The sequence below is a fragment of the Aethalodelphis obliquidens genome, unplaced genomic scaffold (assembly GCF_003676395.1).
Source record: "Aethalodelphis obliquidens isolate GAN/ISIS:26980383/991018 unplaced genomic scaffold, ASM367639v1 scaffold16, whole genome shotgun sequence".
Classification (NCBI taxonomy): domain Eukaryota; kingdom Metazoa; phylum Chordata; class Mammalia; order Artiodactyla; family Delphinidae; genus Aethalodelphis; species Aethalodelphis obliquidens.
This window is the reverse complement of record NW_020837960.1, coordinates 27,868,144-27,889,484: the sequence shown is the minus strand read 5'-3', so window position 1 is coordinate 27,889,484 and position 21,341 is coordinate 27,868,144. Positions and strand designations below refer to the sequence as shown.

At 54.3% G+C, this 21,341-nt stretch overlaps 1 protein-coding gene across 6 annotated transcripts in view; it reads right to left on the bottom strand.

Annotated features, from left to right (window-relative positions):
- Window positions 1–21,341, bottom strand: part of SLC7A1 (solute carrier family 7 member 1) — a 79,011-nt gene that overhangs the window by 15,863 nt on the left and 41,807 nt on the right. For all 6 annotated transcript variants that reach the window (XR_003434824.1, XR_003434823.1, XM_027116586.1 and 3 more), the window contains 10 exons: window positions 14,579–14,962; window positions 11,358–11,516; window positions 9,556–9,730; window positions 7,880–8,001; window positions 7,155–7,377; window positions 6,300–6,439; window positions 3,498–3,600; window positions 1,572–1,789; window positions 1,185–1,351; window positions 395–503 (listed from right to left, as the gene is read on the bottom strand). Coding sequence is in view for 4 of the 6 variants with exons in the window: in XM_027116586.1 (XP_026972387.1) it covers window positions 395–503; window positions 1,185–1,351; window positions 1,572–1,789; window positions 3,498–3,600; window positions 6,300–6,439; window positions 7,155–7,377; window positions 7,880–8,001; window positions 9,556–9,730; window positions 11,358–11,516; window positions 14,579–14,948 (1,786 nt within the window). In the remaining 2 variants the exon portion in view is untranslated. The remainder of the gene's footprint in view (window positions 1–394; window positions 504–1,184; window positions 1,352–1,571; window positions 1,790–3,497; window positions 3,601–6,299; window positions 6,440–7,154; window positions 7,378–7,879; window positions 8,002–9,555; window positions 9,731–11,357; window positions 11,517–14,578; window positions 14,963–21,341) is intronic.

The window sequence follows — 21,341 nt, the reverse complement described above, 5'->3', positions numbered from 1 at the left end:
AGCACCCAAAGGGTGACCCCCCTGCTTCCCACAGGCCCAGCCAGTCCCCACGGCCCAGTGTTTGGGATGGACAGCAGACTCACGGGCTCGTTCTGAGAATGTTAAGCTCTGGCCCGAGATAACTAGTTCAGACAAAGGCTTTAAAGTTATCTAAAAGGGAAGGGAGGACCCACAGCCTACCAGGAGCTCCTCACTGTCAGAGAGGAAACCGCTGACTACGCGTGTTTTCGCTGTGTTTTGAAATCTGAAACGGGGGCGGCTGGAGGGCACAAGCCATCCAGCCAGTAGCAGGGAGGACAAATGAGCAGCTCAGCATAGGCTGGCGGGGCTGGGGGCCTCCAAGAGTCGCTGGGACATCACGTGCTGGTCACCTCGAAACCCACAAGTCACGTACCTATCAGCATCCACACTGCAAACCGGACCCACGTGCCTCGGTCCAGCTGCATCATGAGATAGACGTTCACGAAGATGCTCAGGACCGGCAGCACCGGCAAGAAGGGCACCTGCGGAGACAGGAGGCGGGGCGTCAGGTGTGACGCGATGGAGAGGGCGGGACAGACGGCTCTGCTCCACTCATTTAGCGAAACTACCCAAGAAAGGCGCGCACCCGAGGCTGATACGGACGGCCAGGTCTACGTGGCGAGGGGCTGAGTGCCAGTCCCCAGTCCCGTACCCACACCCCGTACCCCCAGCACCCCCCAAGTACACCCCCGCAGGCAAATCCTAGTAGGTGGGAGTTTGTCCTACGCTACTAATCGCCAAAGTGAGCTGTCGTCTAACTTCCCCGCTTACTCCTCCCCTGAAGGGGCCGGAAGAGGGGCTTCTGCTTTATTTCTAAGGCTGAACTACCTTATTATGCGTAGAATCTAAAAATGCAGAAGCCCTGGTCATCCCCAAGGCTTGGTGATGACCTGCGATCCACCAGGGCCAACGTTTATTTATGAGAAGCCCAGAGAACGCAGGGCGCTACCCCACCTGAGAGCCAGGGCCCAGCCTCTCTCAGCAGGCGCCATCTGTGCCCGGGAGCCCCAGGCTCACATCCCTCGAGGCCGGCCAGCGAGCACCTCCCTCCGCCCACCCAGGCCTCGCAGAGCCCAGGCAGGCAGGGCGGCCTCCCGGCAGGAGCGCCAGGCTCACAGCCTCCCGGGGGGTTCCCTCCAGCCCGGTCAGGCCGAGCTGCTCACCTTGAACGAGAGCTTGGTCTTGCTCTCGGGCTGCCGCCAGATGATGGCTGTGACCACGCAGCAGAGGAAGGCGGAGCCCACGAGCACGAAGACTGCCCACAGCTCCCCATTTACCAGGGCCCCGTTGCCAAGCACAGCCACCATGCAGAAGGTGATGACCAGCAGGGCTAAGAGGGAGAGAGAGACGCACTTCAGTCATTTCCCAAGTTCCCACACACAGACATCCTCAGCTCTCCCCAGAACCCGTGGAGAGCGAGGCTCCACTTCTGCAGGCACCCACCCCAGTTAGGACAGAATGACGTCACGGTCCAGGGCAAGTGCGGCTCTTCCCCACCCGCGAGGATAAGCAAGACCCCAAACACCGCACAGGGGAGGGCAGGCTCTTACCTATGAGGCTGGTTGAGACGTTCACAATTAGCCCAGAGAATTTGGAAGGCTCTGTATTTTGCGGTGAGAGTACGGTTTTCAGAGAAAATTTTTCTGCTTCTGGTAAAAAGCCCATCTGGGAATCGCTGGTGCTCACCAACTCGTTCTGGTAGACTGGGTCGAGCTCGTCACTAGTCCTGGCCATCTGGTATACCATGTTAGGCTGCTCCGGCTGGTACCTGTGAAGCAGCAGTTTGCTTGACCGTCGTAATGTGCTTTAATTAACAAGCAAAAGGACACACACTAACTCAAGTTCTTAGTAAGCCTTCAGAGGTAAGCTGCCCAGGACACAGGGCATAAAACGGGAAGAGGGTGATCAGAATGGTACATTTTCCCGCAAACAGAAAGAGAGGAGGAGACCCAGGCCTCACCTTCTGCTCCTACCTCTCTGGGCAACACCCTCCTTGGTGTCTCTGTTATGAGGCAACTTGACCTCCACCATGACCCAGCCCAGAGGAAGGTCCCAAGAGTGTCTCTTGCTCTGAGAAGTAGCACTGGCCCCTGGACGCTTAAGATATTAGGCCACTTCCAACCAAACTATGGCTGTAAGGGGGCTAACAGCACAGACAGAAATAGAAAGCAATTACGTTAGGACCCTGTCTGGTGCAGAGAGCCAGAGAACTATGTCTGCAGCCTGATGAATTCGAGAAACTCTGTTTGTAAGACTTAACTGGATCACTTTATTTTAAAACTCCCAGTGCCTTGGAATAAATAACTCTCTCGAGCTGGGTGAAGGACCATGACTTTCAAGACACGAGCCACCTGCAAGTGAGACACTCATTTTAAATGAGGCTCCGGATCTTCCCAGCCAAGATGACCAAAGGTCGGATCCTTCCCACCCGCTTTGCAAAACGGAGCGCTTTACGAATTACTCTGCATATAATCTGAGAGCGAATATAAAGATATTTAACCGCTTTTTTCACTGCCTCACTCATATAATACCATTCGGTCTGTTAAGACAGTGGGGTGGACCTCAGAGAGATTTTAGCACTGAGCTCTTGGGAAGGAAGAAGGGGTGGGAAACTAGCAAGCTAGCTCTAGCTGACTCTCCAGAGCCAGGTAATTAGCTGTAGAGCACGTTAGGGATGGAATCAGTGTCCTGGCAAGTGTAAAGCCCTGAGAAAGTGGGGGGCTCTCCCCAGGTGACCACACTGAGCACCTGCACAGGTATCTGTTCCCATCATGTACCCTTACCTGGGGTCGTTCCTGGGAGTGAGAAAGCAGAGCCCTGTCTCCCAGAGCAAAGGGAAACTGGAGCAGGGGTGTGCTTGAAAGGAGGGGCACCGAGGCAGCGGAGGACCCCAGGACACCAAGCCTCGGCCCAGAACTGCTTTATTAGGGCCCTCCACAGGACTGGCCCGGTCCAGACAGGACTCCGAGCCAGAACCGGGAGAGTCTTCCTGAACACTGTCGGCTACTCCGGGACCTGTAACGGCACTCACTCCTCTGGGGCCGGTGCACTGCTGCCACGGGAGCACCACACTGACCCACGTTTCACAGGTCTTGGATTCTCCCAATTCCCACCAGGGCCTGACCCCAGTCCTCTCTGTCCCAGAACCTGGACCAAATTGAAATCGTTACCCTAAGCCTTCAAAAATTCTGATCCAAGGATCCAGGCCCAACAGTCGGGTTGATAACCTGTCTCTACCCTCCCAACATCTAGCCAGGAAAATCAGGGCCCATGAGAGAGACAGGTGGGGCCACCCCGGACTCTTCAGGGATATTCTCTGTAACCAGGCTTTCAACCACCAGATGCCACCCTCTCCCAGGCGGGTCCCAAAGGAGCTGTCCGCAGCCTAAAGTTTACACTGTATAGACCATTGACACAAACTACTAAAAAGAAGGCTGGCAGTGTGCCTGTCCTGGAACCCAGAAAGCCGTACCTACCGTAAGACTAGCACACAGGCAGCCACCAGAGAGTAGGCCAAGAGGGTGCCAATGGACATGAGGTCCACCAGGTCCTTCAGGTCGAAGAGGAAGGCCATCACCCCTGGGGAGGAGACGAACGTCAGGACCGAGCACGACCCTCCACAGCCGGCCAGAACCACAACCCCACCTGCGACCCAGGCTGTGTGAGGCGTGCCGCTTCTACTTTCCCCCTGGCTCTCCCCGGCCCTTTCCATGGAAAAACACTGTGACTTTGCTTAAAGGAGAGAAAAGCTCAGGATTAACCATATACGCAGCTCTCAACAGACAGTAATAGTAATTAACATTTATGTGGAGAGTACTTTTATCAACATGATCCTTTCTGACCCTCATGGCAATTTTGCCAGCCATCCCTACACTAAAAATGGAGAAAGTGAAGTTCAGACATGTTGACAGACTTACCTAAGGTCACACAGCTATTAAGTGGAAGAGTCAGGCTCTAAGCTAGCTTCTTATGGCTCTGAGTCCAATGTGTCTTCCCCTATACCATGCAGACGTATAGACAGACATGCATATCTATCCATCACCCCATCCACCATCCATCCATCCATCACCTACCCATCATCTACCCACCCATCATCCATCCATCAACTACCCACCCATCATCCACCCCTCCATCATCCAGCCATACACCATCCACCCATGATCCATCCACCCATCCACCCATCATCCACCCACCCATCCATCCACCCATCCACCACCCATCCACCACCCATCCATCCGTCATCCACCCATCATCCATCCCTCCATCCTTCCATCCGTCATCCACCCATCCATCCCTCATCCCTCATCCAACGGCACTCGTGAGCACACCAGTCCCTGGGTGCTAGGTATGTGCCACTGAACAAGGCAGACCAGACAGCCGCTGGCCTCCCCAAGCATTCACCGGAGACTCGCATCAGCAGGCAACAGTGGTGAGGAGGCGGCTGGGGGCAAGTCCACTGCCCTCAACAGAGGATTCTAACCCAGAAGATGGGCGTGGAAAGCAGTGTTATTCCCAGACAATACAGTCCCTTCACCATGACCCCACTTCCAGCAAAACAAAACATGCATGCTTCTTTGAAAATCTTCTGTAGATCTTTATGAGAATATGCATGGCTATTTATGTGGGTATATGTGTCGAGTTTCCCATTTAAAAAACAACTTGGCTGGATCTACTTTGGGATATTTTCAAATCACATGCAATCAACACAAGTTGAAACATAAACACTAAGCCGTAACTTTTCCACAAATATTTCTCAAGCCCACACAGACCACTGCAAGTAAAACAAATTCAAATTGAGGCTAAAAAACAGAATTAAAGAGCAGTGAGGCCCTTCTGGATAATTAGAAGAGGAGCCCCCTGTGTGAGCTACAAATGCCTACGCTCCCACTCAGAGGAACTCGAGCCAAACTTTTTCCATGTGAGGTGATTTTAGAAAACTAAATACTTATTTACCACCCCCGCCAAACGAAAAGAAAAAGCAAACCCTTGGTTTGGCGATGTGAGTCACTTTAAACATTATAGTTTGATGTCCCTTAATCAGCACAGGAAGGAAATTAAGGCCAGTCTTCAATACAATCAAATTACAAGTAAATACTGAAAAAACACTATTTCCAATTCCTTAATCCCTTAAACATACTGGTCACATTTTGACACATGGTGCCCCTTAATCTGCCCACGGCAATCACCCTCAAGAATGCAGACTCACATAACGAACGTGTAAAATAAGAAAAACTGGCTTTCCTTCATTATGTAATGTTAATCCAAAAAACTATACGCACACGTTGCTAAGGGCGTAAACGCTGCTGACAACAATTCACTCTGTAAGATGGCCATGCGCCTCACTCAAGGCTATTTGACAAGTTCCTGTGATGCAACTGTCACTGGTATCCTGTGTCATCATTTACCAAGAAGACCCACTGCTCTACTCATGGGCTGGAAGGAACCAGCCATTTTGACCCCAAAACAAACCAGGAACCAAGAGGCAAGCTCTGCACTCACCGGGCAAGAGCATCCTCACTTTACCTCTCTGAGCCCCCGCTTCTCATCTGTGTGCACCTGCCTCCTGGGCTATGAAACGCAATTCAATGAGGAAACATAAAAAAAAAAGCACAGTCTCCTTGCGGGGCTGCCATGGCTTTCATGGCACACACAGAGCTCCAAGGGTTCTCTAGCCCCCGGCTCTCCTCTCTCGGAACTGTCCTCTTGGCGAGGGACCCGATATGCGGTCAGATCAGCCTCCTCTGGACCTGCCATTGTTTACAAACTCAGGGCGAATGGCTTCACCAGCCACACCCTCAATGTCCCCTGGGGAATAGGTGACACGCTTTATAAAGCATCGATCATAAGGGATTCTCACTTCCCAGAGAATTCACAAGCTAAGACGCACGGATGGTGAATTTCCAGTACCAACAAAAAGTCACCCGGTTTGTACCGTGTAAAATGTCATCCCACCAAGGTCTGCTCAGGGACATTCAGAAAAGGGGAAAGACGCCGGGCTTTGAAGGGACAGCGTGTATTCTAAGCTCTGTCCAATGAAACGATAACAATTTAAAAATTCAAATTGTTTGAGAATTCCATCACATGCTCTGTAAAACTGGCTTCTGCCTTTTGTCAAAAAGGCACTTAGTTACCTTGAAATAAACCAGGTACAAGAGTAAAAACCCAAAGTTAAAGAAGACCAGTTATAGCGTCTCTCAGACCAGCACAAGTCAAGATATTTCCCTAGGGAATAATGACTCCACTGTTAAAATACTGGCACGTGAAATTCCAGTTCTTACCGGCAATGGCACCTGAGGTTAACGTGGCGATTATTGGTGTTTTGGTCCTATCGTTGATCTGGGCCAAAAATTTAAACAGCAGCCCATCTTCAGCCATGGCATAGATAACTCGAGGCATGGGAAACATGGACCCTAAAAGGCTAGATGGGAAGAAAAGCAAAATGCATCCGTAAGATATCTCATGGGAATAAAGGCACCGTAACGCGCCATGCGTGTTTACCACCGAGGAGAGGCAGCTGTCTCCAACCTGTGAAGCCCGCACCTGAAAGACGGACTCAACACACCAACCCCCGGAAAAGCACTCACTGCAAAGGCTAACAGGAACGGGAGATGTGTGACGTAAACTAGCGTGGCAGCTAGACACAGTTTTATGGAAGAGAAATTTTGTATTTATTCCCGTGATTATTTCTAGCTGAATCAAGCAGAAAATAAAAGCATCGCTGCGTTCATGAGGATTTCTCTGTGGTCAATCCGTTTTTAGCAAATACTTCCTGTGTGTCCAGGCCAGCAGAAAACATCAAAGTGTTTCTCATTAAAAGGCACGTGCTCCCCTTTTCAAGGTAGCCTCTGCTTTATGGCCAAACTAAGGGCCAAAAGACAGCGTTCACAGAGGCGGCCCGGTCCAGTGGCCACAGATGGGGACAGAGAACCAGGACCTTGCTGAGTAGACAGTGCTAGAATGTGGGCTTCAGGTTCTTCGAGATGAAATGTCAGTAACACAAACAGCCCTTGGGGTGACCGACAGCAGCACGAGGGGAGAAGCCACACGATCAGGGCTGGGGTTTGGCTCTATTTCAAGGGACAAGAGGAATATTCACAGCAGACCCGCCTTCCCGGGAGTTTCCGCTTCCTCACCTGGTGGAAAGGGCACAGAGGGAGCCGATGGCCACTGCGTACTTGGCGCCCTCCCAGCCCACGTGCTTGAAGGCGTCTGGCAGGGGGCTGTCCTTGTCCAGGCAGAAGTAGGGCATCATGAGCGTGAGGGCGGCCGACACCCCAAAGTAGGCGACGAAGCAGATGAGAAGGGACGCGACGATGCCCACGGGGATGGCCTTCTGGGGGTTCTTGACCTCCTCCCCTGCAGGGAGCAAGGGGTCAGCGGGGGGCTCGGGACCACCCCATGGCACGCGGCCCTGTGGGGACCAGGGCCTTCCCCAGCACCACAGACCACGACACCCACAAGCCCAGGGACAGTGTTCTGGGCCTTTACACTGATGGTCGGCAAGGAAGGCTCGCCGCCTTTAGCAGAGAACACGCGGGAGGCCCGGGAGCCCGGCCTGTTCAGTCACCAGGACGACCGTGTTTTTAGCGGCCCTATGTCTCCCGGAGGGTGCACAGGTCTGCAACCAGCCGCAGCTAATGCCATCCTCCCGGCCCGCAGGGGACCGGTGGTCTCGTTCAGGGTGCCGCTTCCCGTCAGGCCTGCCACTCGGGGAGTGATGAAGCGGAAGATTAGCAGGAAGGTGCGCACGCACACGGTACTCAGGAGGGAGAGAGCGGCAACGGGCACGCACGCGCCCGGGAAGGGAAGCAGCGACCTGGCCAGGTGGGCCCGGGTGGGCCGAGGGTGGCGGGCATACCTGTGGTGGCGATGCAGTCGAAGCCCACGAACGCGTAGAAGCAGGTGGCTGCCCCCGACAGGACACCGGAGAACCCGAAGGGCATGAACCCCCCGACACCAGGTTTCCCCTCCTCCGTGTCACTGGAAGAGAGAGCCACAGTCAAGAGGCCAGCGCCCGCTCCGTGGTCCCCAACAGGAGCCGTCCCAGCTGCCCCCCTGCGGCCGGGCCCCCGCTACGGTGAACGGTCCTGGGACAGCGGTCACAGCCGCCACACTCCTGGGCAACGGGCCTCCCTGCTTTTCACGGCCAGGGCTGCAAGGGGCCACCAAGCCCTTTCCAGACGCCCCGGCTAAACACTGATTTGTGTGGGGCAGGGACCGCAAGGCAGGGTGCCCGTCAGGAAGGGGAGGAACCGGCGACCGCAGCCTCTCCCCCGGGACCCCCAGAGCACGGCTCAGCTGCCCGCAGGCGCGGCGGTCCCCGCCCGCCCAGGACCAAAATGCAAAGTCCTGCACGTTTACCAGCAGCTCGTGTCTGAAAACAAGCATTTCCAGAGATGCCGCGGTTAGAAAGGGTGAACTGTCTCAGTGGAGCAAAACCGCCCCTGCCTCCCGTGCGCCAGGTGAACGGCGCGGGTGCCCGTGCGGGTGGGGCGGGTCTTCCGGATCTGAGTGCACTGTCCTCACGCTCTGTCCCCTCGTGCGAGAGCTGGGCCATGCCTGTGCCCACGGCCCAGATGCAACCAGGCGCACGAAGACGGCGTCCTCAAGGCTGACGGGACAGCCGGGCGGATGATCTGGTCCCTGAAAGCCAGTGTGTGGTCTCGCTGGCCAGCCCCCCGCCCCCCGACTGTTCATTCCAGGACCTCAGACATCATTTTAAAGCCACTGCACTGTTAGGAAGGTCTCTTCATCACAGCAGTTTAACCTTCAGCCACAATTAAAACAAAATGAAAACTCCCCACTCTCCATCCTAGGACCCTAAAATTTACCCAAAAATCTGACAAGAGATCAGAAAGGCCCGTTTCCACGTTTGGATAAGATGAGCCTGTCGGTAAGGGTGCACCCAGAGGCCTGGGGAGCTGGCCAGGCACCTGCCTCCAGCCCTGGGTGTCCTGAGCCCCAGATACGGAAGGGAGGTGGGGCCCCGGTCTCTCAGGGCTGACGCAACACAAGCTGAGTGAGAGTGAAAGAGATTATCATAATCACATTCTGATACTTCAGTAGTTCTGAAAACCTCTGAAAAGAGCCTGTGAGAAAAGTTCCACGTATTACTTCTTTGTTCTAGGGCGTCCAATAGGAAGGCATTTCCAGATAAAGTGGCTCCCGCCACGGTGCTACGAGAAAATCTTTCCTGAAAGCAAAATTCAGAGCTTGATCGTGAGGGAAATATGAGGGGAAAGGGACTCCTGAGTGAGTCTGACCATGAGCCCCAACCACGCACAGTCCTGGAATTAGAACGAGGATGCTGTTTCCCCGACACCTTCCTTAGTCAAGTACAAGGAAAGAAAACCTAACCCGAACTTCAAACAAATCAAACACCCTCAGCTACTTGACTGCCAAAAAAACAGTTAAATAATAACAAAACATTCTAGTTCAAATTACACTAAAAAAAAAAAAAGACCCGTATTGTCATAGCCGACGGCATCACCAACCTCATGACTGTCACGCACCCAGAGACAGAGCAACACTCACTTGTTCAGGCAGAGGCGGCCAGATGTGTTCTGGAAATCCTCCTCCGTGAGCTGCCAGTTTTTAATGGATCCTTTCACGAATCCCGACACCATGATGAAGCCCAGGACCAGGACGTTGACACACGTGAAGACCTTGTTGACCATGGCCGACTCCTTCACGCCCAGGGTCAGCAGTCCTGTAAAGCGCGTCAACAGAAACTCTCTCAGTGTGAACCTCGCGCCAGGCACGTCCTTCTGGGATGGGGACGGGGACGAGAGGGTGACTTAGGAAGAATCCAAGCAGCGTCAGACCTCCGAGGAGGAAATGGGGCTGAATTCATTCTCATTCTAGAGGCAGGGATCAAAATAACCAAGGTCGGAGGGGGTGCTGAACAAAGCCATCAAGGCTGGCCTTCCAGATCCCCCTCTGGACTCGAGACGCCGGGCCAGGGGCACCAGCAGAGGCGGCGACGTGTCGGCCAACGGCCCCCGAGAGCAAGGCCCCCCCTCTTCCCGAACCTCCATCCCCCAGAGCCACCCTCGGGGGCAGGATTTCATTTCCTCCAAGAGACACTTTGCTCGGATTCTCGGGAGGGTGAGAGTTTCCCAGAAGAGGAGTCATGCGCTCACTGCTAGGGGGCGCCAGCAGTGACAGCCACCTGGGCTGTGGGACCCCTGCCGCGTACGGGTCCTCCTGGGACTCAGCGCACGGAGAACAACGTATAAGCTAGACTAGTGCCAGCTTGTAAACTCCGGATAAAGAAGACACCAAATGATAAAAGCCCACGGGAGCCACATGACACCACTGCCGCAGGGCACGCTTCTGTAGTGAACGCTCGGCTGGGCAAGAAGAGAGGCAGGGAAGGTGCCTGGTGACACGTGACCACTGACCTGATTGGAAACTACTGCCCTGCCGTGTAGGTCTCTCATACGTTTTAAAACAAAAGACGCTCTACGTAATAGACTGAATTCTGAAAAACAGGCATTAGGACAGAATTGAGCAATTCGTCACAGGGAACACTTCTCCGCCGTGTTTGTTCTTCAGCGTCCCTCCCTCTCGTGTTTATGAAAATCTCACTCGTGCAGACTTAATTTCTGATACATGTTCCTGCCAGCTGGACCAGAAATACTGCTGAGACTGGCCTGTGCGGAATGATTTCAATTATGTGGTGTGTAAAATACGGCACGTTGTTTTTAAAACCCATCCAAGATTTTCTAACCTCAAAGGAGAATTTATCTGCGTTTCAGCTTAATGTTTATGTAAACAAAACTCCCATCCTAGTGGCTGACTCGGATAAGTGTCACTAAGAAGCTGCCGTCAGCTGTGTTCAAGCCATGTCTGCGATTTTAAAATTCCGTACCGGCAACTTCGTGGTGAAGCTTATTTATTTAAAGGGTGTTTTGCCGGCCGTTGGGTGTAAACCACCCGAGCCTTCGCCAACACTGAGGCCCTCATTCCTCCACATCGCCCTGGCTGACCAACGCCAACTTTCCTTTTCCAAGTAGTCATCCGCTGACTGCAAAGAATTTGTATTTCTGTATCAAAAAGCCTGCAGCATTAACAAAATCTTATTCCACAGTTACGCAAACACCTGAGATTCTCTTTTAATTAAATGACACGTAACTCGACCGATTCAAGAGGTCAATCCTACGTGAATCTCTAAGAAGCCGTTTTGACAAAAAAGATGTCTGTATCAATTACAAAAAGGAGAAGAAAATGGGGGGATGGGAGAAAGAGAAAAGGAAGAAAGCAACTTAATGGGAGCCTGTCCTACACCTTGGACCCCTCGCTCCAACCCAGTGCCTTCCGGTGTGTGGCTTTACCTGTTAAGATGAGAATTATGATCACGGCAAATATGTCCGGGTTTTTGGCCAGCACCCCGGGCACGTTCAGGGCCATGTGCGTCCGCGAGAACTCCCCGATGGGTTTGCCAATCAGCTCGTCAAACGTTGCGCTCCAGGCTCTGGCTACGCTCGAAGTGCCTGCCACGAAACACACCGTCAGACGAAACTGAAGGGAAACAGTGAACGGAGCACCTGTCACCCAGCTCGGCACCGGCGGCACTCACGTAGGGATCGCAGCCGGCGCACGGGGGTCCAGCGGCAGCCGCCGGACCCCGGGATGTGCTGACTCGGAAGTGAGGGTCAGTTAGTGTTTGCAGAGACGTGAGAAGTGGAGCCTGGTAAGAAACCCGTTTTCCATCACAATCAATACGACGTGTATAGCATGCGTTTTGAACGTACATGTAACTCAATTACAATAAAAGTCTAACAAACTAATGTTACCCTGAGCACAGAGAGGCACTCTGACAGTACTGACTTCTACTTATTTGATCTCATCCGACAAGAACTCCTGAGGGCGAACCGTTCAGGTGACTTCACGACCCACTCCTGGGCTGCAGTGAGCAGGGGCCACGCTCCTCAGGAAGCGCCTCCCCTAAGACCCCAGCAGCAGAGCCGACAGGCCTGCCTCCCGCTGCGGGGGACTAAGGGCGGCGGCTCGGGGCTGGCTCCACGTCAGCAGCAGAGTCCCCGCTCACCCCTGCCTCTGCTGCTCCGGGCCCGGGCGGGCACCACGGACGCGGGCTGTGGGCCCGAGGGTCTGCCCGACGTGCTGGGTGCGGCGTCCAGCACCCCAAAGGCCAGGAGCAGCTGACTGCTCTCTCTCTCTGTCTCTTAATCTGAATAACGGCACTGCTCTTCCAGCAATGCTTCCCGGGAAATGTCACTAAAGTTCCAATATCCACAAAAAGTTTCTTTATCTTCAAAGGGGGCCCCGCTGGTGACCGTGGTCTGGATCTTCCACAGAACTTGGCCAGAGTGACCTGCAGGACTCCATTTCACCATCCGGTCTCATGCTAAGTGTTCTTCCAACAACTCAAAAAGGAAACCACATTTCTTCATCCCGAGTAGCCAGCCTATGATGAGTTCTGTCCTTCGAGGCCACAACCCAGTGAAGAAACAGGTCACTACCTCTCCTGCCCCAGAGGCCAGCTCGCTGCCAACAGGGCTGCCCAGCTTTTCCTGCCAGCCTACCCCTCCCCACCCTTGAATCGTGGCTTTTAAAAGAAACACATTTGATAGAAAAGCTGCCCTTGCTCAGGAGTTGAGGCCGAGAGCCGCCTGCAGTAGCACGGGGGTGCGTCTCACACAACACCACCACTCCGGCCAAGACCCCGTCGCCACCTGCTGGTCCAGAAGCTGCAGGCGCTTCACGTTCACCATTCTGTTTTATTCGCAGGTAAATCCTCTGGAACCATAACGGCCCCTTTAAAATAGCTGCATTCCCACCGAGAGGCTGCAGCTTGTAAGGACGTGTATGGTTGCAAGTTTTGGTGCTGCACTGAGAAAAACGTGATTAGGAATTTTATTTTCCATTTAAAATGAGAGTAAGCTCTCGGCAGGTGCTGGAAAGAAAGGGAGGGTGTCGCCCAGGGAGCCTGGTGGAACCCAGCACCACACACGGCTTCCCAGAGGGCGGGCATGGGAGCCAGCGGGGCCCACGGGGTTCAACTCATCCCACGCCCCAGTTTTCTGATATTACTTCAAAGAGCTAAAGCAGAACTGGAACAGTTAGTGGCCATTTGTATTATTTGTTTGCGAACCGGCCACTCGTATCCTTCAGTTATTCTGACATTCAGGTGTTTGTTTCTTTTAAGTGGATGTATTCAGCTTCGGCTGTAATCAAACTACAAATAACATAAAGAGAATAACACTGAAACCTATCGAACAGAAAAGACTCTGTTTTTGGTGTTTTCGTTTGTTGGTTGGTTGTTTCTAACGCTGACGCCAAGTCCAGAGTCAGCAAGGACGTGAGGAAAAGGGGCCCTTGGCCGTCAGGAGGATCGCAGGCAACACGGGCCTTGAAGATACGCAGGCCTGCTGACCCAGACATTCTGCTTCTTAGACCATTTTAAAGGAAAAAGCACAGCTTTTTCTTTTTCATGCCGAAGTCATTAAGTAATTTACTATTTATAACAACATCACAGCTGGAAACAATCTAAATACCCCACAAAGGCACCCAATCAATTATCTGTATATAAATCTATATAATGGTACATCATCAAGAATATTACTGTGGGGCTTCCCTGGTGGCACAGTGGTTAAGAATCCACCTGTCAAGGCAGGGGACACGGGTTCGAGCCCTGGTCCGGGATGATCCCACATGCCGCGGAGCAACTAAGCCTGTGCACCACAACTACCGAGCCTGTGCTCTAGAGCCCGCGAGACACAACTACTGAGCCCGCAAGCCACAACTACTGAGCCCACGTGACACAACTACTGAAGCCTGCGCACAGCAATGAAGACCCAACGCAGCCAAAAATAAAACGTACAGAAAGAAAAAAAAGAACATTACTATGGAAAAATAACTAACACTATGAAAAATGTACACTATGTATTGTTTTACAAGTACAGAGACACGCTAGACAGAAAAATATACATTCAGGTTCACAAAAATATTAACCGTGTTACATCCCTAAACTCTGTGAACAGAGGTCACCCTGCTCCTCCATGGGGTCTAACGTTGAGCGGGATGCCGGACACAGAGGAGGTACCTGATAAATGTTCGCTGAAAGGATGAATGAATAAGAGAATTCATTTCTCCAGGCTGTCAGAGTGGGTAATTTCTACTTTCTTCTTTGCGCTCTTCTACATTTCCTAAATTTTTCTGTATCAGTGATGTATTTACTCAAGTAATCAGACAAAAAATACTGAAAGAGACTACGTCCTTTTTAACTAGATACAAACACCCTACTGATTCTGTGTCTGTCGTGCTAACAGGACTGGCCTCCTTGCTGGCCTGGCTTGTCCCCACTAAGGTCATCCCATGTACTTGATCATTAAAAAGCAAGGGCAGTGATGCCCGAGGGTGGCCTCCGCCTTGCGTTGGAGGAAAAGGGAAAGTGTGTAGCAGTTCAGCGAGGCGCAGGTGCCGCGGAGGCGCCAGACTCTGTGTGTCTAGGGAGCCAAGCGGGGCGCGGCCCACGGCTGGGGTGGGAACAGCCGAGGCGGCAGGGGGCAGGCTCCGGGCCTCCCGGACCTACCGATGATGTAGGAGAGGATGAGGTTCCAGCCGGTGATGAAAGCCCAGAGCTCACCCACGGTGACGTAGCTGTAGAGGTAGGCCGAGCCCGTCTTGGGGACCCGAGCGCCAAACTCGCCGTAGCAGAGGCCGGCCAGCACGGAGGCCAGCGCGGCCACCAGGAAGGAGATGACGATGGCGGGCCCCGCGTTCTCCCGGGCCACGGCCCCGGCCAGCACGTAGACGCCGGCCCCCAGCGTGCTGCCCACCCCCAGCGCCACCAGGTCGAACGTGTTGAGGCAGCGGGACAGCCGGCTCTCCTCCCAGCTGCAGTCCACCACCTTCCGCCGCAGCATCTGCTGCCCGATGCCCACCAGCGCCTTGCACCCCATCCTGCGGCTCAAACCTGCCGAGAGAAAGAACAAGGTGTGTTTCAGCGTCGCCCCGCTCTCACCATCAACCCTTCATCGCAGCCCGGACGGCGAGGCGCGCCCTGCGGCTCAAACCTGCCGAGAGAAAGAACAAGGTGTGTCAGCGTCGCCCCGCTCTCACCATCAACCCTTCATCACAGCCGGACGGCGAGGTGCGCCCGCGTCGTCATCCACAGCTAAGGCCTCGCACGTCACGATTCCACGGCCCGCGGTCACAACACCCACCCACGGCTCCCCGGTCTCAGGCTTAACCAGCGGGAGAAACGCCCGGAGGCCCACGCGCCGGCCGACCGGGCTCTGGTCACTGAGCCTCCACACTGATTTCAGTTCTTAACCAAGAGCCTCCTACGGGCACAAAGAGCACGAGAGGCACACACTGAGGACGTCGTTCCTGCCCTCAATAATCGTGCGATTTGCCAGGAAAGGCAAGACGCCATTCCAAGTGGGCTGCTGGGGAAAGAAAACCAAACCACATTTTAATTTAATTATTAGGACCCAGAGGCCTTGAGTAGCAATGACAACGCCGTTTAGAGACCTTCCTGGGATCCTCTGAGACGGCAGGGGTCAGGCCGCCTCCACTTTAACACAGAGTTAGGTCCAGAGCAGAAAAGCGTTGAATTACTAACAAGTCAGGGCTCCTTGTAACCGTCACTACCCGGGGAAGCACTTCCCTGGACCAAAATGTTGGCCCCAAGTGCTGTGTGATGCGCTCCTGATCACACGCCAAGAGGGGGCCCCCGTGCACACACGGCTCCCGGCCTCCGACTCTCACACGGGACACACCCAGTGGGGGTCCCAGGATGCCACCCACACCGTGAACAGCATCCCAGGACAGTGATTTAAACGCTGACAGACACGGCCCCGGCCAGGTGGCCAAGGTCGACATCAACAGTGACAAGTTATAGTTGACCATATGATGTGATAAGAAGGGCCTTTACCTCTGACAGCCTCCTCCCCAAACCCATAAGCCCAGGCTAACCCTGAGAAAAAGATCAGACAAATCACAGGCGAGACGAACTCTCTTCGAAACACCTGACCAATCGTCAGGAGTCATCGAAAACAAGGAAGGTCGGAGAACCGTCTCGAGCAGGGGGAGCCCAAGGAGACAGGACGCCACACGTCACGTGGGAGGGGATGGGATCCCGGAACAGAAGGAGGATGGCAGGGAAAACTAAGGCGGTCTGAATAAAGTGTGGACTTCCGCTGTATCAATATCGGCTCGTTAATCGTAACTAAAATACCACACTAGTGTCAGATGTTAACCAGAGAGAAGAGTGGGTGCGGGGCACGTGGGCACTCTCTGTACTAGCTTCACGGCTTTCCTATAGATCTGTAAACGTGTGCTAAGATAGTTTTCAGACAACAGCATCTGCAGAGATAAGCTATCACCATGACTTTTAGCTCCTAAAAATTCATCTTTATGATCCATTGGTATTTACTGACCTACCTTTGCTGTAAGCAAGTCACTGGAAAGCAAAACGGTCTAAATGGAGACGGCAGGTCCAGCCAAGTCCACACCCAACCACCTGGCGCCCTGGACCGCCTGCCCACACCCTTGTGGCCCCGCCCCCTCCCAGCCTCAGGCCAGGCCCCCGTGGGTCATGTCACTGGCCAGCTCCCGGTCACAGAGGGACCAGTGGATGGTCCTCTCTGCCAGGCCAAGAGGAGAGATAAAGTTTCTCAAGACTCAGTTTTTAGCTAGAGTGGGCAATCAACTCATCCGATCTGACCTCCTTCTCGTAAAGACGAGGGAAAACAACTCAGACACCCAGTGTCAGACAGGGTCACGAGCTCGGAAGGTGCGGGGGAGGCTCCACATCTGGGTCTGGCGTTGGCGGGGGTGGGGGGCGGGAAATGATATCACCGTCAGTGAGGTGGGGAGGAAGTGGGAGGAAATGAGGGAAAAAGACCTTGTTAGTGGAACAGCAGTGGAGCAGGAAAATCACAGACACAGGGGCTGATGAGAGCTGAGAGGGCAGGGACAGACCAGGAGACACGCAAAGGAGCAATGGCGCCCGGGGGGTTTCCGGCCACTCACGGGCCAGCTGCCGATGCTCGGTCGGGCAGTGAGGACCTGCCGGGGCTCCAGTGCTGTCCGGGGAGCCCAGGGCGCGAGTCCTCCCGGGCCTGCCTCTCCCTTTCTTCCTCCCAGGGTTCACCTGGATTCATTCAGGTCAGGCTGTGAACAACAGCAAAGCCTTACTAAGCCACTGCTTGGACGACAAGCCAAAGGGCAGACGCGCCGTTCCAACACGGCCCTGAGCAGAGGAGGAACGTGTGAGGATGCGGCACAGAACTGCTCAGCATCATCTTGGGGAGGGAGGGGAGTAGTTTAAGAAGCCAGGAACCTTCAAGGGGAGCGGAGTGTGAAAGCTCCCGGTTACTGGCATTGTTTCCAACTTGCCTGGTAAATGGGACTGACATTTAGAGAGCGCTGACCTGCTCGCGTCCTCTCCTAGATGTAGTCGTTGGTTCATAACAGACGGATTCTCTCCCCTAAACCAAGTGCAGAGCAAAGACAGTGCAGTTAAATAGCGTTTTCTTTCCTCAGCTTCACAGAGGAAAGTAACCCCAGGGCCCAGGAGGCACCTGCCTCCCTCTGAACGACCAGACACGCTGTGCCCTGGGCTCTTTGCAAGGGCTGGGTCCACAGCGCACACGCCTTTCCAGATGTGCTGCCGTCTGGAGCAGAAGCAAGAGCTGCCGGAGTGACCCGACTGGGACGCCTGGCGAGGGGCACACTGGAGCCTGGGGACACTTTCCCGAGAGCCCGGTGACCTCACTTTAGGCCGGAATGACCCCCCTGGATGCGCAGCTGCAGTGCGTGTGCCACATGCCCCTGGGTGGTATCACCGGCACAGGCGGACACCCTCTCCAAGAACCCACTCACTAACCCTGGGGGGCCCCCGCACCATCTTCAAAATAAAGGGGGCGGGGCATCAAATTCTGTAAATTTAGATACCGATTTTAGACGCAGGTTTTCAACCGTATGTGAACGGGACTTCTTGGTGGAGCCCACCAACCGAGACTCCAGGGAGGCAGTGGACTTCTAAGCAGGGACACAGCGCCCCCGTTCCTCACAAAGGGTCCCGGGCTGTTCCTCCCTCAGAGGAGCCGGAGGGAAGTGCTCCGGGTGCCAGTGGACGGGAGCACAGGAGGGCCCGTTAGTTCCACCTTGGTTACTTCCTCGGAGCTCCCTGCTGTCTGGGGAAAGGGCAAACCCAACTTCTTTGGAAGCCACTGGGACAGAAACGCAGCTGCTGAGGTCCTGCGCTGAGAATGAGGAAAATGCAAGTGCGCTGTTTCTACTTTCCAGGGTGGGAGAAAATGAGATGCTCGCTAACCTTGTTCAGGTTTATTTTAAAGAAATGTCCTTTCTGTCTCCTTGGGAGTCGTGCAAAAACTATTCTCCGGGTGGCATTGCCTGGCGGCATTCTGTACACATTACAGCGCGACTCACATTCACGCCTGGACTCCTAAGGTGGGCACTCAGCCAGCAGTGAGACCAAATGAAACTTCTCCGTGTGAAACCCATCTAACCACGTCAACACCGGCAACGTCAGGGTCATGCGGACTTCCTGCTGCTGGGATTTACGCAGACAGTCACCAAATACTTTGAAAGGATTATCTGGAAATTACGTTACCCTCTCACGTGGGGAGGAATTTGTGCCACAGTCGACACCTACACTTTCAGTTTTTGACAGAAATCCTGTAACAGCAAGAGCCTCAGATCTGTCTTACTCCCGATTCATTTATTAGTAAAGAGCACTTACCTTATGTGTTATCCTCTCAGAAAAGCAAAGAAAATCTGCCCCTTTCCCACAGAATTTCTAACCCCAAGTTTTATTCTGGTGATCTCTATATAACAATAGGAGCCAAGTGACCAATGGTCCAGATTGCAGAGATAAAGATGCTGTGTTCAAGGCGTCTGACAAAGGTGGGCAAGTGGGAACTGGATGATTTTTTTTTACTCTCAAACGTCATGACAGTCCCATCACTGAAAAAGTCCGCTTAATGGCTCGTGGGAGGGAGGGGAAGAGGTCAGACGTAGGCTGCGGTAGACACTAAGTTCATAAATCCTTTGGGGAAAGTCTTAATATTGAAATTTTATTGCCCATACTTGTGCTTTTCCTTTAAGCGATCTTTACGACGGTCCCAGACATGGGAGCCACCTAGAGTGACATCTGCCCTTCCCGTGGGAGAATGATGCACCGTGGTCCACACGTGTCCCGGGCCAGAGAAAGTAGGTCCTCGCTAGGGCGCTCACCTGTGCGACACACAGACCGGGGGGCCGACGAGTCAGCAAACTCACTTCAGCGCTCCTACGGCCACGTGGGGGACTCCCCCCAGGAGCCCCCAAGGCTCTAGAGCGCATGCAGGTTTCACAAGGAAGGGAGCAGAGGGCCCACAACAGGGCCCTCTCAACCAGATGTGGTCCAAGGGGGTCCAAAAAAAGAGCGTTTCGGGACGTGGGCCATCGTGGGGACGGAGACTCACGGCAAGGAACAAAATCTGAGTTGAAGGAAGTTCTTCTCCAAGCCAGATTCACAGCCCCCAGATGTCAGGAGGACCAGGTGCAAGAGCTTAAAGTTAAAAAAAAAACTGTGGCGTGGAGGGGACCGGCTGATGCTGATGGAGACCCAACGTGTGGGCACGTGGAAGGAGGGAAGGAAACAACAGAAGGGAACGAAAAGCACAGAGGGGGTGGGGGGGAGGGGACAACACAGCAGGGAAGGTCTGCAGTGGGTGACAGGGGCCGGCCGGCTCACACCCCACGTCCTCAATGGGCAGCAGGAGCCTGTCTGCCTCCAGGACCCAGAGTCTCTCTTAAAGTCCCTCAAGATCTACACTTGTCTGACCCCAGGCAGCACGGCCATGCTGAGGATAAAACTGAATTCCTCCAAAATTCGCAGATCTCACAGCTGTTAAGATGCCCTGTGCTGACACGGCCAGGTTTAGGGAAAAGCATAAACCCAGTCCCAGCCCAGGAAGCAGAGCGTCAGGGCCGGGCCGAGGGGTGATGGGGCTCCTGAAGAGGGGTGTGGGACCAGGCTTAACGGTCCGTCTCAAAGACCACCACCTCCACGGGGAAGAACAGGTCCACTCCACCCAGCGAGGACAGAGGCCTAAAGCCCGCAAGGCGCCTGGGCCTGTCTCTGCTTCCAGTGAAGACACTTTGTGCTTGGCTGAAATCCACAACCAACAGGTAATGTGGTCTCCACCGGCATGGGGGGCACAAGGCCCGCCATCCTCGGCCTTACCAGAAAGCCAACCCCCAGGACCCCTGCCCCCGGGCTGACCCTTCCTACCGATTCAACAGAACGAACTGCAGGCCGCGCCAGAGGCCTCTGAGGTCCCGTAAACTACGGCAGGTATGTTCTGCACCTCAGTCCTAACTCCCAGCCACCAGGCCCAGGAGGGCGGCCCTGGGGTCCAGCTCAGGCACGCACCCACCCCGCAGAGCAGCTTCCAGGGGCAGATTCCAATGCAGGGATGCCACAGGGAACTGGAACCGCTGACCACGGGCACAGCGCCCCCTGTGGGCCAGGCACCAAGCCACTGAGGGGCAGGGAACCCCGTGTGGCCCGGGGGCCGAAGCGGTCCCATCACCCACGATCACGCCTTGCAGAGGCCCAAGCAGACAGTCCCAGGCTGAGGGCGAGGATGCGGCACCAGCTCGGGGCCTAGAGCGAGATCGTCCAGGTGCGAGTCTGCTACCAGACGGGGTGCAGACAGTGAGTGTCTTCAGTAGTTCTAGTACCGTGGGAAAACGTCAAATTAAAAACTACATGGTATGATCCCGATGAGGATTAAGTGGAGGTGGGGTGTAAATACCAAGATACTAACTGAGACTGTCTTCCGGATCTTTCCTATTCTTGCCACGTCATCCATGGCAGTGAGACGTGTTACTTTGTAAAGCTGACACGCGGGGCACCAGCCACAGGGAAGACCCTTCACATAATGACCTTATTTCGTTCTCACATCACCATATCCAGCAGGCAATACTTTGCATTCTGGAAATAGGGGGACCCAGGCAGACTAGAACTCAGTCATTCCCAACCCTGGCCGCCCATCAGAGTCCCGTGGGGACAGTTTTTGAACTAACGATGCCGGCCCAGCACAGATCAAGTGACTCCTGTGAAGTTCTCCCAGGTCACCTGGTGGAGGGCAGGCAAGCCAATCAAAGATGGAGTCGGGGCTCAGACCCACATCTTACTGCCTCCAGAGCTTTGAGCTGTCCTCTGAATTAGGATCTCCTGGGTCCTGGGGGGGTGCTGGGGGGGAGAGAGGCTGTGTAAGAAAGAAGTGGGGGGCTTCCCTGGTGGCACAGTGGTTGAGAGTCCGCCTGCCAAT